The 16063-nt window shown below is 48.8% G+C and overlaps 1 protein-coding gene across 1 annotated transcript in view; it reads right to left on the bottom strand.

Annotated features, from left to right (window-relative positions):
- Positions 1–203: 203 nt before the first annotated feature.
- The window catches only part of SNX9 (sorting nexin 9), a gene marked incomplete at both ends in the record, with an annotated part of 90453 nt that continues 74593 nt past the window's right edge, over positions 204–16063 (bottom strand). Inside the window, 8 exons of the mRNA XM_084228029.1 lie at positions 204–251; positions 1763–1854; positions 3151–3265; positions 5381–5470; positions 6476–6552; positions 11620–11697; positions 12939–13042; positions 14199–14302. Of these exons, the coding sequence (XP_084084155.1) occupies positions 204–251; positions 1763–1854; positions 3151–3265; positions 5381–5470; positions 6476–6552; positions 11620–11697; positions 12939–13042; positions 14199–14302 (708 nt within the window). The remainder of the gene's footprint in view (positions 252–1762; positions 1855–3150; positions 3266–5380; positions 5471–6475; positions 6553–11619; positions 11698–12938; positions 13043–14198; positions 14303–16063) is intronic.

Below are 16063 nucleotides of genomic sequence, written 5' to 3'. Positions count from 1 at the left end.
TGGCCTGAACAACGGCCGGCCGTGAGAACAAAGGCCGTCCCCAAGAACCGGGGCCTTGGGCTGCTTATTAAAGTAAATGCAGTTTTCTTGCAGCTCTTTTTGGTTTTCTTTTCTGTGTTGCTTGTAAAGGGGTAAAAAAGTTAACCGCATCGCCCCGAGTCAGAAAGAAGCACTTGGGAGTTTTCTTCATGTTCGAGGTGGTTCTACATGACCGGGAAGCGGCCGAGGGCCTGCCTCAGCTTTTCGGCAATCTGGTGAGAAAACAAAGTTTTGAGAAAGCACCTCCTTGCGACTGGCCGGTATTCTAGCACTTCCACTCACATGAGCGAAGCATCTCAAACACTTTCACTGGCTTTCGCTCCCAGTCTGGCCCCACCCAGCAGCCACATGGCTTCCAGGGAGGCCTCCACATCCCGCCTGGTGCTGCAGGGGGCCCGCTAACCCCCTGGCCCAGGGAGTCGCGTGCATGGGGTTTCACCCTTGCTGAGAGTCCCCTGCCCTCTGGGGCACCTGCCCGCCTGCCGCCCATGGTGTGGAAGCCCCCACCCCCACTGGAAAGCTAAAGCCTGTGTGCCGCACCCCCCCACGCTGCCCCCACTCTTGGAGGCGCGGATGCCTCCAACACCCTGGACCCTATCGGGGAGGTGTCCAGACGTGTCCGGCTCTCAGTGTGTGCTCCGCACACAGACATTTCCATTTCAACAACGGAGTGGTCACTTCTCCATAACCTGTCAGGTCTAGCAAAGACAGTGACAACAAACGGGACTTTGTATCCCGAATCACCATGTCGCCAATAAACCTTGCCTGGGCTGAGTTATCTGACAAGTCCACAGCATCAGCATCTCATGAGCTGCCCTAGAATGTTCTGTCACAGAGAACAATGTGACCTGCTGAGGTGGCGACACTGTGAGCAGCCAGACAATGGCACTGGTGAGCACTGGGCAAGGGTGGGCTGTAGCCGGGGGTGGGGTGTGGGGAGGGAGGGCACCGCGTGGGGAGGCGGCTTTGTGGAAAGGCGCCCCCAGAGTGGGCTGCTCCCCCCGTCCTCCACAGGCATCAAGCACATCATTGCCCCCCCACCCCCAGGCTCTGCAGTGGGAGGAACGTCCAGCCCAGGAACGACACGCGGGCGTGAGATTCTGGGCTTGCCAACTGCACTGCCGGGCGCTGGCAGAGCACCACCTGGGGAGCAGCAGGAGACGGCAGAACAATGGCCCGCTGCACCCTGAGCTTGTCTTCAGATGCGGGGGCTCCGCTGACAAGGCAGGTGCAACTACATGCTAGTGAATGGCAAAATGACCTCACAGGGGCACCAGGGTTTACACTTCATTACTGTTTTCTGAAAGAAAATGTTTAAGGCCCACACATGCCTTCCCTCTCGCTCCTTTCTGTCCCCCCTGCACTGTGGAGCCTTACTCCCCCACACGGCGCTGGGGTGCTGAGTGGTGCCAGGCGCCATCCCCAGCTGAGCAGCTCGGGCAGTGGGGTGACCTCACCCTATTCACCAGTGTCCCTGGTGCAGGGAGGCTGGGGTGGGGGTGGGGGGCAGAATCGCACAGTAAGGACTTCCGGGGTCTCAAAGCCATCATCTGAGACCCCTTCTTCAAAAGAAAGCCTTTCAAAACTAAGCGAAAGCCAAGATAGATGCAATTCAAAGAGATTAAAAAACAAGCCTGTTCAGTCTTTTCCCTCTTTTGGCTACAATCAGATTAACTTCTCATGGTGACAGAAAGTGACCCCGAGTCCTCCTGCCCCGACTCACCGTCTCGTAGAACTGCACCTGCTGCTCCAGGTAGAGGCGGATGACGCTGTTGTAGTCATAGATGCGGTTGGTGTGGAAGTGATTCATTTCCGCTGCAACCAAACAAGGCGCTGTCAGCAGTCCCGCGGCCCCTGCTCTGGGGGAGCCCCAGCCACAGCTGGGCCTCACCCGCTCCGGAGTGGGGGGGGGCAGCTCTTGGCAAATCACCACAGAGACTGGAGGAACCATCTGAACGCTTAACGGCAAACACCACTTTCCAGGAAACTGATGATTTTCCTTGACTATACGTCAGCTACAAGGAGGCCTAACGCCAGAACGCGGCCGACTGCTCAGACAGGACGGCCCAGGCAGGAGAGGGATCAGTCGTGCTCTCTGAGGACTTGGTGCAGGACCAGGCCCAGCATGGCCACAAAGGCGTCTCGAGGTGCCTGTGACAGGGGGGAGGCCCTTCTTACAGCTCTCCCATCCCCTCACCTGCCTCTCCCTTATGCTTCAGGCCTAGAAAGCACTGTGGGCCCATCTGCCCAGAAAGCGCTCACTTCTGAGTTTTACTTAAGCTGCTTGAACTATTCGCAGCTTCTCATTTGCCAACGTGCCTGGCCTCTTTCTCTCCTGGAGGCAGAGCCTCCTCACAGGCCTCCAGAGCACAGCTGCAGCGGCTGCCGGGCCCTCTGCCCCGCCAACCCGCCGCACTGTCAGACCCTGAGCACGGCTGTTTGCCCCCACAAACTTTTTAATGGTCTCTTAACACCCACACAAAGTCTAGATTCTTCTGCTCAGCTTTCAAGGTCCTAACAATGACAGGTGAGCCCCATAACTTTCAAGTGTTTATCTCCAAGGTGAGTGGCCGGGCCCACCTTTCTGCGGGCTTCCATCCGTGTCGGAACATCTCCCTCACCCTCAGTCACTGGCCGGGAAAATCCGTTTGTGGCCCCTTCCTGCCAGAGACTCGCACAGCACCCCTCCCCCTTCTCCTAACACACCTTGAGAACGTGGCCTCAAAGCCCCTCCATCTGCAGGTGCTGGGGCAGCAAGGATGCCCCTCTGTGCTCAATGCAGGGCTGGGGGGTTGCACACAGCAGGATGACTGGTGCTCGTGCTGAGGCCACAAAGGAAAGGGACTTCTAAGAAATGACAGCCAAGCACAGGTGTCTCCAGGCTGCTGCGCAGTCACACTGGGGCGTGTGGAAGAGCAGGCTCCTGTCAGCGCCAGCCAACGGCTTGTGAGTTTGTGCTCCATCAGCTCCAACTTACTGAACTATTTATTTTATTTTTTTCCATTTACCAAACTGTTGGTCATGTTTGGATTTCACTCCAGCAAGGAAAATCCAGGCCTTCCTGCTCTTCTGGGGAAAGACAACCCACAGTTAGACATGAGCCCGCCTCACCTTGCAGAGCGTAAGACATGGTGCCCACTCGCTTCACCATGTTCTGCTTGTCCTGTGGGGTGATCTTACTAGCCGCGACCAGCTTATCACTTTCTTTCACCTTTTCTATCGCTCCCTGTGAAATATAAGACATGACTGTGTTAACAAAGCCAACCTGACAGCTGTAGGCACCAGTTTAAAACACCACGCTAACGCATTCTATAACTGACCGCTACCCAACAGGAAAATGTCCCCCAAAGCAGGAGCATAGGAAGGCACCAGTGTGTGGCTTCCTTTCAGCCGTGGGAGCCGAGCCAGTCACAGGAGGACAGGAGGCCAGATGTACGGCTCATGCTACAGCAGAACCGAAGCCAGTGGCACACGGATTTTGTAATATTACAAAACATTCCCCATGGGAAGGCAGCCTGCAGGAGACCTGGCACGAGCAGCCTGAGAATGTCCCTGGGCCGGGCAGTCCAGCACCGTCTCCTTCGTCAGAGAACGGAGTGTTTTATGAGGCCGGCTCCTCGTGCCGACAGGAGGCCCCGCGGCTCACTAGCATTTCCGTGAGAAGCACTGGCTCGATTTACAGTTCCCACTGAGATGAAGTGGCTGTGCAAGCTGCCAGGCGCCCCTCCAACTCCAGTATCATCACATCTCTCTCGATCTAGAGCTGCCTGGAGAGAAAATCTCTATCCTCATGCGTAAATTAGGCTCCATGCCGAGAACTCACGGCTGGCAAAACCCCCCACAAGCTAACTGTTCTGAGAATTTTTTAAACTGAGATTTTAATTTTACTAATTTCATTTCCCCCCAGTTTTACTGAGGTAAACTGACATCACACTGCATTATTTTAAGGTGTACATCACAGAGATGTGATACACGGCCAGCGTTGTGTGGAGAAGTCATTACATATACACATGTACTAAAATGATCACCACGGTAAGTTTTGTTAATGTCAATCACCTCCGATAGTTACACATTTCCTGTGCTGAGAATGTTTAAGCTCTGCTCTCCCACTAATTCCGCTTTTGGGTATACGTCCACAGGAAAGGAAATCACCATCTTAGAGAGCTGCCTGCGTGCCCATCACGTATTCACGAATGCTAAGGTCGAAAATAGCCTAAGGTCCTCTGGTGGGGTGTGGCTAAGAAATGTCCTCGGCCTTCTCAGACGTCACCTGTGGTGCAAGAAGCTGCCCTTTGCGACACTTTCACGGGAAGCTGATGCTAGAAAGGGTCACTTGCCAGGACCGAAGGGAGCACCAGCCTGTCCTGTGTGGATTCTCCCGATAACGCCACAGCGCGCCGCCACTAACCGAGCACCCACAGTCCTGGAGTAGTATGTAGACTTTAATTTTTTTTTTTTTTAATAGAGGCATGCTTTATTTATTTGTTTGCTGGTTTGTTTGCTTGTTTTGTTTATACATGCACTGGGTACAGTCAGAAGTGCGGGAGGGAGGGTGAGAGAATTCACCAGAGCCAGAGCGGGGAGCAGAGCAGGCAGAAGGACCGAAGTACACTGCTGAGGGGAGCAGCGGGCGGCAGGAGAGGTCTGCGCGCCATGTGGGACCCTCCTCTGTTGGCCGGGGAGCAGCCGGGGATCGAACCGGCGCCGCAGAGGCCGCACGCAGTTTCGCAACCCAGCGCTCAACCACTGCGCCACCGGGGAGGCCCCAGTAGTATGTAGACTTTAAATGAGAAAATTTATCTAGAATCAAAATGACACCTTCAGCCAATCTGTGATAAAACTATCTGCATAAAGGAAATTATAGTTCTTTTTATTAATACAAACACAAAATTGACCATTTTCATTCTAATTCGGAAGCCACTCCCTAGGCTCAGGGTGGGACATCTTAGTTCCTCTTGCCAGGGAAGGACTCGAGGACTCGCCCCAGCAGCTTACAGGTCTGAGGAGTGAGAGCACCACTCCTACTAGCATCTGGACTTTCCAGCCCCACCACTACTGTTAATGTCAATCACCTCCGATAGTTACACATTTCCTGTGCTGAGAATGTGCTACTACTACTACTACTACTGTGCTTGACACGGGATCTAATTACAGGCATAAGGGGATCTTCTTCATATTTCTGGCCCTCTCAAAATACCCCTTTGATAGAATAAAAGAAATGGAAAACCAGCCACATGGGCTGACTTGTCAAGGAAGCTCAGCTCCTAGAGGGGAATGCAGGGAGCGAGGCCGCAGGCCACCCGGCTGGCCTGGGTCTCCACAACTTGTCGGGTCACATTACCTTGTGAGTGCCGATGATGTCGGGGAAGCAGCCGAGGAAGCCTTTGTACTCATGATTGCACTCCATCAGGAAGTGCAGGTCCTTCTTGGGCTGCAACAAGACACAGGCTGGTGAGTCCCAACAGTGTCATGTGTGGTGTGGGTTAGCCAGATCTTCCAGGCACTACATTAAGGGGTTCAGTGTTAACAGTTCAGCCTACTTTTCTTAAAAGAAAATAATGCTCAAGATTCTCAGTCATAGGCTGCAAAGAAAATGACAAGAAAGTGACAAAACAGCAGACAATTTTTAGGTCAACTGGTAAAAGTGGTTATGTTGGAGTGGCCTGAAATATAACATTACAGGGGGAAAAACCAGTCGACACTATGTTTACATATAAGCAAACGAGGTTATAAATAAAAAACCTGCATTTCAGCACAAAATATAAAATCATTATTAAAACTTCAGCAATCATTTAATGTGGAAACTTATAAATGTTCCATTTTTGTGAAATTAAGACTTATAATGACTATGTTACAGTTGTAAAAACTCATGTTTCCCATCACGAGTATCGGGAGAGCGGTCAGGGACCACACAAGTGTGTGCACTGGTGGCCGGCACACGCGTACCACCTTCATCTGAAAAAGTGTTTTAATTTAGGGGTCTGGGCACAAGGTTATTCCTCTCAACAAACTCATCTTTGTGGAAGGGTTGGGAGCGGGTCCCTGAGGATGCCCACAAAAGTGCCCCCTGGCGGGAGGGAGGTGGCAGAGCTCCTGAGATGCTCACATTGGGTCCTACTGACCCCACTTCATGGATGGACGCGAGAGGCTGATGGTCCAAATGGGATGTGAGTGGCCCTTTCCTGTGCGTGCGAATCCCTGATGACCAAGAACAGACTCGAGACCCCGACACTTGAAGGTACTAATTTAGATTTCTTGATGACCAGTTTACCCATCACTTTAACCCAAGAAACACTGTTACCAAACACGGTTAAGAGGCATCCCTAGGACAGAAAGAGAATAGCCCTTTGGAAGGTTTGTCTTAAGACAGATTTTAAATAATATGTAGATCAGATGGCATAAAATCTTATCCAGCACTGCGTGGTTCTGTTGGTACCTGCTCTGCCACAAGACTGGCTATTTCTTCGTAAGTCTTTCCTGCTTCTGTGATGGCATCGTTGAGGTCTGTTTCACCTGAAAGGCATTACAGTTCTATCAGTGGGGGGCAGGTTTTATGTTTTTTCATTCACACACACATTATAGAAAATTTCAAACTTTTGAACACTAGAGATAGTAATATGAACACCATTTACCCATCACCTCAGTTCCCAAATGAACAGCTCCCAGACAACTGCCTACTCTTCACTGCCCGCTTCACTGGTCACATGACATAAATGTAACCGAACGGATCAGGACTCCGTAAAATAAGGACAATCCCAATATCCAAACGAAGACAAGATAGCACTCTGACACAGCTCATCCTGGCAGGGTGCGCGGCGTCCCAGCGTCTCCCCTCCATTTGACTGCGGGTCAGGAGGCAGGACCGCCCCGTGGCACTGTGCCAACTGACTCCTGGCCTGCAGGGAGGTGCTGTCCCCCCTCATTCCCTGCTTCACTTGCACATTTCTTTTTGGGGTTGTCAAACAAACCAGGTCTTTTTCCTTGGTGCCCGGTGTGTGGCGTGGCTGACTGCATCTCTGCAGGTGGCAACGCAGCCCTCCGCCTTCTCTGCACATGGGTTGTTGTGACTACAGGCTTGATCTTACCCACAGGACACAAGTTCCAGTTGCTTCTATTTTGCATGCTCATCATCAACATCCTTTATTTTACTGTGGGTTTGCCAAGAGGGGCTATTCTATTCTGCTTCTATCTTTCCTTTTTTAGCTGAAGTATTTCTATAAAGAAAAATGCTCCTTTATCAACTTTTTAGTTACCTTGTATTACAGCTGGAATAGGAGAAGCAAATTAAAAACTTGACCTTTTTCTCTCTTTTTTTTTTAAAGATTGATTGATTGATACATACAAGCACTGGGTACAGTCAGAAGCGCAGGAGGGTGAGAGAATTCACCAGAGCCAGGGCGGGGAGCAGAGCAGGCAGAAGGGCCGAGTACACTGCTGAGGGGAGCAGCGGGCGGCAGGAGAGGTCTGCGCACCATGCGGGACCCTCCTCCGTTGGCCCGGGGAGCAGCTGGGGATAGAACCGGCGCTGCAGAGGCTGCGGGCAGCTTCACAACCCAGCGCTCAACCGATGCACCACTGGGGAGGCCCCCTTTTTCTCTTTATAGTTTTCACAATAATGAGTTGATCCCCTACCATCTTCCAAAGGTAAATGAGTTCAGCTTTTTAAAAAAAGTATCATTTGTAAGCCTAGATTTAAACATCGTTCTACAGCAACTATTATTATCACAAATGCTGAAATCTTCTCTTCATTGGCCAGTAGAAGGCTCTTCAAATTGTTCTTTTGTTATGCAAGATCTGGTTCACTTTGGTGGAACAAGCTGTTTAGAAATCACCATGTATGTGGGTGATGTTAATGAATTGGATAATTGGCACTAGGCCTTTTCAATGAACAGAGCAAGGCTAACTGTTATTTTCAGAAAAGGAAGATACACGATGAGCTCATATTAACATTTCCAATTCAAATTTAGGACTAGAGGGTTATTCTGAATATATTTTAAAACTGCTTTTTATGGTTATCTCTTTTATTTAAAAAATCTTAGTCATTAACAATGGTAACTAACATATTACATATTTGCTTATTAATGTCAATACTACTATTATATTGCTAATTATATGTTTTCTGAAAACATTTTCTGCAGTCTTTTTGACCTTAAGGTATCTGCTGCTAGGGGCTTAGTCAAAATACATTTTTTTACACTAAAATAAATTTCTCTTTATGTGATTATGTCTTCATATTAAGTATTAAGTTGTGGGTGTTTTTTTGCTTTTCAGGGATTAAAAAAAATCTGATTTAGATTTCTGTTCTAGTAATTATCTCGAATACTAACAAGACATAATCAGAAGTCTTACTTCCCCATAGACAAGCAATTACAAATGTTTAGTGACTGCATTATTTCCATTGTAATCGGGCTATGAAAAGCTTGGTTAACTGGTCCTGGGGCGGTCCCCACCATATGCATGATCTGGGAACGCAGCTGCCGCCCAGCCTCAGACGCAGGCACACCTGGCAGGAAACTGACACAGCTCTCACTGCGGACCTTCACTTCCTTGAAGGTGGCTGCTGGGGACTAAGTGGTCTTTAAATCAAGATTTTTAATTATTTATTATTATTATTTTTTAAAGATTTATTCATTCATTTACACAAGAACCAGGGTACAGGCCAGATGTGCAGGAGGGTGAGAAGATTCACCAGAGACAGAGTGGGGAACAGAACAGGCTGACTGATGAAATACCTTGCCTGAGGGGAGCAGCGGGTGCTAAAGGAGAGGTCTGCCACGCCATGTGGGACCTTTGCCGGCCGGCTGTGCTGCAGAGGCTGCGGATAGCTTCACAGTGCGGCGCTCAACCACCTGCGCCACCAGGGGAGGCCCCAAGTTTCATTCTTGAGCTAGTTTCATTCTTTCTGGTGTGGCTGTCCAGTTTTCCGAGCACCATTTGTTGAAAAGGCTTTCCTTTCTACATTGTATACTCTGGATTCCTTTGTCACAAATTAGTTGCCCATGTATGTATGGTTATATTTCTGGGATTTTGATTCTATTTGGACTTTTTCATTCCGACAGTGCTTCAGTGACGTAAGGAAAATTGTGACTCTTTAGTATATTTGATATTTTCTTATGATGAGAGCAGCAGTCTCTTGTAGTCACCCACCTTGATCTGTGTGTCTATTTTTATTCCAATATCATAGTGCTTTGATTACTATAGCTTAGTAATCAAGTTTGAAGTCAGGAGGCATGGCACTTCTGTTTTTGTTCTGTTTTGGACTGTTTTGGCTATTCAAAGTCTTTTGTGGAAAACCTGATCATTTTGAAAGTATATATTTTTTTTTACTATATTTTAAAAAGAATGAGTAATATAACAAAGGAGAAGATTTATTTACAGTATCAAGTCATAAAGGAACTTCTTTAGGAACCATTATCCAGACTGCCAACTGTCTTTGTTCCCAAGCTTTGGAGGTCAATTACCTGCACCCTCTATTAATATCATGTTTAGTGACAGCAAGTGACACCCCTAGCTCTTCTACCACCAACCAGAACAAATGAACTGTAACTTTAAAATTCCATGCTCTAGGTCTGCATAGATTCTACTTCATATGTGGCTTCAAGTGATGACAGACCATGAATCTGGGTACGTCCATTATAATCTAGAAACAAACTGAAATTACGGGATGGATAATTGCTGGGCTTAAAAATGTCATCTTGGAGGAGTTCTACTTCCAGTTAGGATGTGGGTGACTGCAAGAGACTGCTGCTCTCATCATAATAAGAAAATATCAAATAAACTAAAGAGTCACACTTTTCCTTAAGTCACTGAAACACTGTAGCAATGAAAAAGTCCAAATAGACTAAATTCAGAAAGGGGTGGCTCTTTACCCAAGGCAAACTGCTGATCCGAGGGCATGGAGGAGTGGCAGAGGCTCTGCTGGGACAAGGAAGCACCTGACTGGGCTTTTCCAGGGTGCATGTGGCTGGCATGAGGGAGCAGGACCTGGCAGAGCCCCAAATGCAGAGCTGGTTCTCCCCAGAGATGTCCTGGGCTAAGAAGGAGGGCAGAGCTGAGAAACAGGCAGCACTCTCTTAGGAAAGGCTTAAAGGAGGCGGGGATTCAGGTGAGTTTTGACTGTGAGGATGTCATCGTGACCAAGCAGATGTTTTTCCAGCATCTCCCAAACAAACGCTCCTGTTCTGTTCAGACACTTTGGAACCACAAAGCTGGAAGGACGCCCCGAGCTGACCCAGACCTAGGCGACAGGCACGCTCCAGTCCGGGTACGCCCACCAGCCGCCCGTGGGCCCTGGCAAAGGCACTTGCTAATTTCTTATTCCTGAAAGTAGATGCTCACATCCAAAGACCTACCTTTCTTGGCCATCAGGGTAAACACCATGTGAAAGCACCAATTCTATCATGTCTTAAGTGACAGGACATAAACTTAATAGATGCCACTTGCCTGGCAAATACTTTTACTTCCCACCTGCTTCATACACCAAATTAAGCAAATATAAAGTAACATGTAAAGGAAAACAGCTAACTTGTCCTCACCACTGCTGTCAGTGTAAACACACGAGCTAGATAAAACACAAGTAGAGGGCCTCCCCTGGTGGCGCAGCGGCTGAGCGCTGGGCTGCAAAGCTGCCCACAGCCTTTGCAGCGCCGGTTCGACCACCAGCCACCGGCGAGGGTCCCACAGGGCTCTCAGACCTCTCCTGCCGCCCGCTGCTCCCCTCAGTAGTGTACTTCGGTCCTTCTGCCTGCTCTGCTCCCCGCTCTGGCTCTGGTGAATTCTCTCACCCTCCCCGCTTCTGACGGTACCCAGTGCTTGTATAAATAAATAAATAAATCTTAACCCCCCCCCCAAAAAAAAAACCCCAAAAAAACACAAGTAGAAATACAATGTGGGTTGAGCTGAAAAGAATTACAAGTTATGCTGAATGGTTCCCCTCCTAGGGAAATAGGGAGAACCAAAATGAAGAACAGATGAAACTGAACCAAAACAAACCCTAGAAATCAGACTGCAAACTGAGGCCACTGGAGGGGATGGCGGGTGTGACCCGAGGACAGAGGAGGAAGGGGCCCGGGGCCTGCGGTGGAGGCTACAGGTGCCTTGGGGGGAGTGGTGTTCACCCACATCTGAGGAGGTGTGAACCCATCCCCCTAAATCATACACAGTGTTGTGAGCCAATGTTTCTGCAACAAAAAAAGCAGGACCAAGACAATAAATAAATTTGTGACTTAGTCAAATAGTTTTTCCTGCAAATGACCTTGATGAAATCTGCCCTTGGTAACAGGAAGGCTTGACTCGAGTTTGGCAGAGAGATGAAAGCAAGGGCAGAGTGTTACCTATCAAAACAGCTGCCTGCTTTGTTGAAACACAAGAGTTGTGCGTGGGCACCAAGAGCACTAACGAGAAAGCCTGCGCCCTAACCACCCTCCGGTTTTCTCGTTGTGAGGGCCCTGAGGGGAGCGGCTCAGCCAATCCAGCCCAAGACCAGGGTGCTTGGCTGCAGCCACAGGGTCTGCAGGAGCCTGAGGAGGGCGCGAGCCTGCGCCCGACACCGGAGGCCCGAGGACAACCCCCATCACCTACCTTGATACCCACTGGAGCTGAACACGGTTGCCAGGCTCTGCAAGGCCTTCCCGATCTTCTGATACTCCTTGGGCAATGCTGGAGAGAAAAGGAAGATGCTGTGACCAGTCCTTGAGCCAACGCAACGGGGTTCACCGGGCTTCTAAAGTGGTCAGTTTTATAATGAGAGAGGGTTTGAATGGATTCGAAATAGTCTATATCTTTTAATGAAATGATTAGTTTTTAAAAATTAATATTTTAACAGAATTTTTTCCATTTTTAGTTAGTTGATCTCTCATGGTGAACGCTATGATTGAGCGTCACTGCTATTCCCCACTCACCACTGAGAAGATGCCACCATGTAGTTCAGTCAATGTGAGCCCCCTCCACACACGGCCCTGGACCCCCATACGCCCCTGAACCCCACATGCCCCTGACCCCCACACAGCCCTGTCAAGGGGCAGGTGAGCCAGCTCCATTTTATGGGTCAGGAAAATAAATGACTTGCTCTGGGAGGGTCACCTGGTTAAAAACCAGTGGTCCAGACCCTTCTGATCCCAGGGATGCTGCTCCCCCCACTCTATTACATATGTACAAATGACTACAAAATCATGTAGCTCAAAATAAACTGAAAGAGAAAACATGGCAGTAGATTTCACAGGGCCAAGGAGGAGGGATTCTGGTATGCCCATCTGTATATTAAGGTCAACTTAGTGATCTTTAAGGGCTACCCTAGTGGTATTGTGGCCTCTGGGCCCAGGGGATAGGCCCCATGTGGTAACCTTAGTCTCACAGCTGGACCCTGGACTGTGCTTCTATCCTGGGCTGGTGACAACAGAGCTGCAGGGTCCTGGGAGCACAGGGGATGCGGATCAGCAGGACGACAGCATCCAGAGGGACGGAGGAAGGACACGTGGTGCTGGGACGTGGGGCCTGGGGCAGAAGGTGACAGGAAACTCCGCTGCCCCCAACAGGGCACCTAGTGTGACCTGTCTTACAAGTTGTCTATCACAACTATACCGGCTTCCCTAAAAATCAGGATTTGGGTCAATGTACATCCTACCAAATGGATAGAAACTAAAAAGCAGAATCACGGGATGACACATGACCGTACACACTCCAACATGCAGAGAAGACCAGTTTCCTGTAGGTCACAAACCCCACGTCTCTAAGCGCGTGGCCATGGTGCTCTGAGTTCTTGGCCGGTCTTGTTGGAGCCAGTTTCCCAGCGCTTCACAGGTTGAGAATGAGGCTCATCAAAGGGGTCTGACCTTAGTTCTGCTCACTGGGGTGCACACCCCCTTCCAGCCCTGCCCCAGGGCCCGCAGGACGGCGCTTACGGCCCGTGCAGCGCTTCCAGTGCTCCTGCCCAACTGTCAGCAGCTCCTTCACTCCGTCGTCCATGGCCCTGGTGAACTTCCCCACGGCGTCACACTTCTGCTCTCTGTGGGCCAAGCACAAGAAGCCAAGTCCTCGACTCTGCCACCCAATGGCCAGTGTCAGGTGAAGAGGGGGAAGGTCACTCCAGAAACATCACAGGCCCCTGGTCTCTACCTAAACCGGTCTCTAAAACAGGCTTGATTCAGGCTTTTAAAGAATGACTTAAAAATCTGCTGTTTATATTTTAACTCTGCTTCCCTTCCCTTGTGAATTTTAACTAAAATTATTCTAAAGTAAGTCAAGTCATCATTTCTTGAATTATCTTTGGAGAAATTAAATTGTGAGCGCTACCATGGACTCTACAAAGCAGCAACAGGACGTGATGGGGGCGGCTCACACGCTCCTTGCTTCTAGAAGCACCTTCAGGGCTGAGAGAGGGCCCTGGGCCCATGCCCCAGGGACAGGGAGCAGGCCAGACCCCATGGGCTGAGGAGCACTGCTGACCGGCAGAAACCCCCACAATATTCTGTTCAAACTCAAAATCAGATTATAATACAAAACGCACAGAGTGAGGTCATTTATGTTTAAACAAACAATTTTTCTTTTGAGATGTATGCACGGAGGAGGGCTTGGGAGACTGTAAGATGAGGCAAATATTAACACTGATTTTCTCTCTGGGTAGCTGGAAAACAGTGGGGCTTTTCTCTATCTGCATTTTTGAAAAGGTGGAATCAATTATTTTAGGTTATGAAAAAGCTTTTTTAAAAAAATTCTTAGTCCTTATATAGAAAAGGAATGACTCCAAGTTTCCAGCCAAGTCTACATTAAAAAATATAAAAATAACAAGACAAGAAAGGTCAACAAACAGGTTAGGAGGGTTTCCTTCAAGGCGACGGGGTTCCAAGCAACTTCTGCCTGGTGGGACAAAATGTGGTATTAACTGGAAGGACGCGGCATGGTATTTATTAGCTGGCTCTGTGCCACTCTATTTTATCACACTTTTGGGGAGATGGTTCCTAACCACTGTGTCACGTATAATATCACCGACTTTAAGGAATCAAGCTTAACCTGGCAATTTGGTAGAAAGATGCTGTCGTCTGACTAAAAACCCTGCTCTCTCAGGAGACTCGGGTCTCTGTCAGACTCTGAAGTCACACTGGCGAGCCTGGCAGCGAGGGAGCTGCCACGCGTGAGGAGGAAAGCTCGGCAGTAGCTCTTACATTTCTATTAAGTCCAAGTCAGGTGCCTCTGGTTCCATGGTAGAAAACACCATCACGCCCACCAGCTCATCCTTCTCAGCCTTCCTCTTGCCAGTTTTCCATTCCTGTGAATGGGAACATTATCACCTTTGAGCAGAGTCAAAAGGTTCCCCTACATTCCCCCAAACCTGGAACATCATTCTTGTTCTCATTTCCAGGAAGGTCCCTCCCCCAGGTCTCTGGATATCAAATGCAGCCTCAGTCCGTGAACTCTGCCCACGGATGCTCCGGAGCGAGGTGCTCACACTTCCCTTCCAATGCCAACCAACACAGACACGTGTATGAAATTTGACAAAATGCCTCAAATTTTTAGGCTGTTTTCTGAAAAAAGGTGGAGACTTTTATGAACTATAACAGAGGAACTAAAATTATGAGCTACTAAAATAACTGTATTGCATATAACACACACAATGCACGTAACAATGAAAGGGATGCACATAACAGACGCAGGAACAGAAGCGCATCTGAGTGCGCACAGCAAACACATCCTCACAGGCTCCCCCACCCCCACCCCGAGAAAGGGGAGAGTTAAGCATTCCCAGCATCCTTCCCACAGACTCCACCAATTATCACCATTTTGCCAATCTTGTTTTATCTACTTTCCTCCACCCTGTTTTTTTCTCTTGCTTATCTTAATGGAAATCTCAGGTTTATTACTTCACCTGAAAATACTTCACTGTACGTCTTTTAACAGATAAGGTGATTTTTAAAAACATAACCCAATAGCAGAGTAAGAACAGACGTGAGGTGGTAGCACAGCTCATTCCCCCAGCAGTGCCACCCAGGCGACCCGGCACGGGTTAAGACCTTCCTTCCCCACCACGCTAGGCGCCGTCTCTAACAGAGGCCGAGTGCCCGGTCTGCTCGCCCCCCTTCACCAGCACGGGCCTCTAAACTTCAGCTCAGAATGAGGCTTGGCTTCCCATAGAGTCCTCCTCCTACTTTATTCTTTTTTCAAGAGTCAACTGGCCCTTCTTACACTTTGATGTTCTACATGTGACACGTATCGGTAGTATAGGAAAATTTATTTTGGGCTTTGATTTCTCTCAACAATGTTTTATACTTTTACATGTACCCTTTTGTACGTTCTCTTGAATTTATTCCTAGAAATTTGATATTTTTCGCTAGTGCAAATGACTGTTTAGCCTTTCATTTGGTGAGGACACTGTGACCCAAAGAAATTAAAACACTTTGGCCGAGGGGCCTCCCTGGTGGTGCAAGGTGTTAAGTTGCAGCACTATACAGCTGTCCACAGCTACCGCAGCATGAGTTTGATCCCCAGGCAAGGAGATGACCCACGTCGTGCAGCAGACCTCTCCTGTCTCGTCCACTGCTCCCCTCAGCAGTGTATTTCAGTCAATCCGCCTATTCTGTTCCCCACTCTGTCTCTGGTGAATCCTCTCACACACACCCTCCCCCACACCTCTAGCCTGTACTCCAGCTCTTATATGCATAAATAAATCTTTGAAAAAAAAAAACAACACAACATTTTGGCCAAGATCAGAGATAGAAACAGAGCTGAGGCCAGAACTCCAGTACCTGGTGCTGAATACTTTCTTCTCTTATATCAAAACACCAATTCTAGATTTACTATTTTTAATAACATTTTCATAGTACACAACACTTAAGAGTGTGTTGTAAATCAAGTTTATGGTGGAATAATCAAGAAAGCCCTTATAAAAGTCCTGTTGTAACCAGTAAGGCAAAAGTCTTGGAGAGGGTCCCAGGAGGCTTTTCTAAAAGCAAAGTCACAAGATTTATTTTCAGCAATCTCGCGTTGAACCTAGTGTCACAACTATAATGCTGTATGGCACACTGTGCCTGGA

The sequence above is a fragment of the Talpa europaea genome (assembly GCF_964194135.1).
Source record: "Talpa europaea genome assembly, chromosome: 2".
Taxonomy (NCBI): domain Eukaryota; kingdom Metazoa; phylum Chordata; class Mammalia; order Eulipotyphla; family Talpidae; genus Talpa; species Talpa europaea.
Note: the sequence above shows the minus strand (reverse complement) of the source record. Positions and strands in the feature narration are given on the sequence as shown.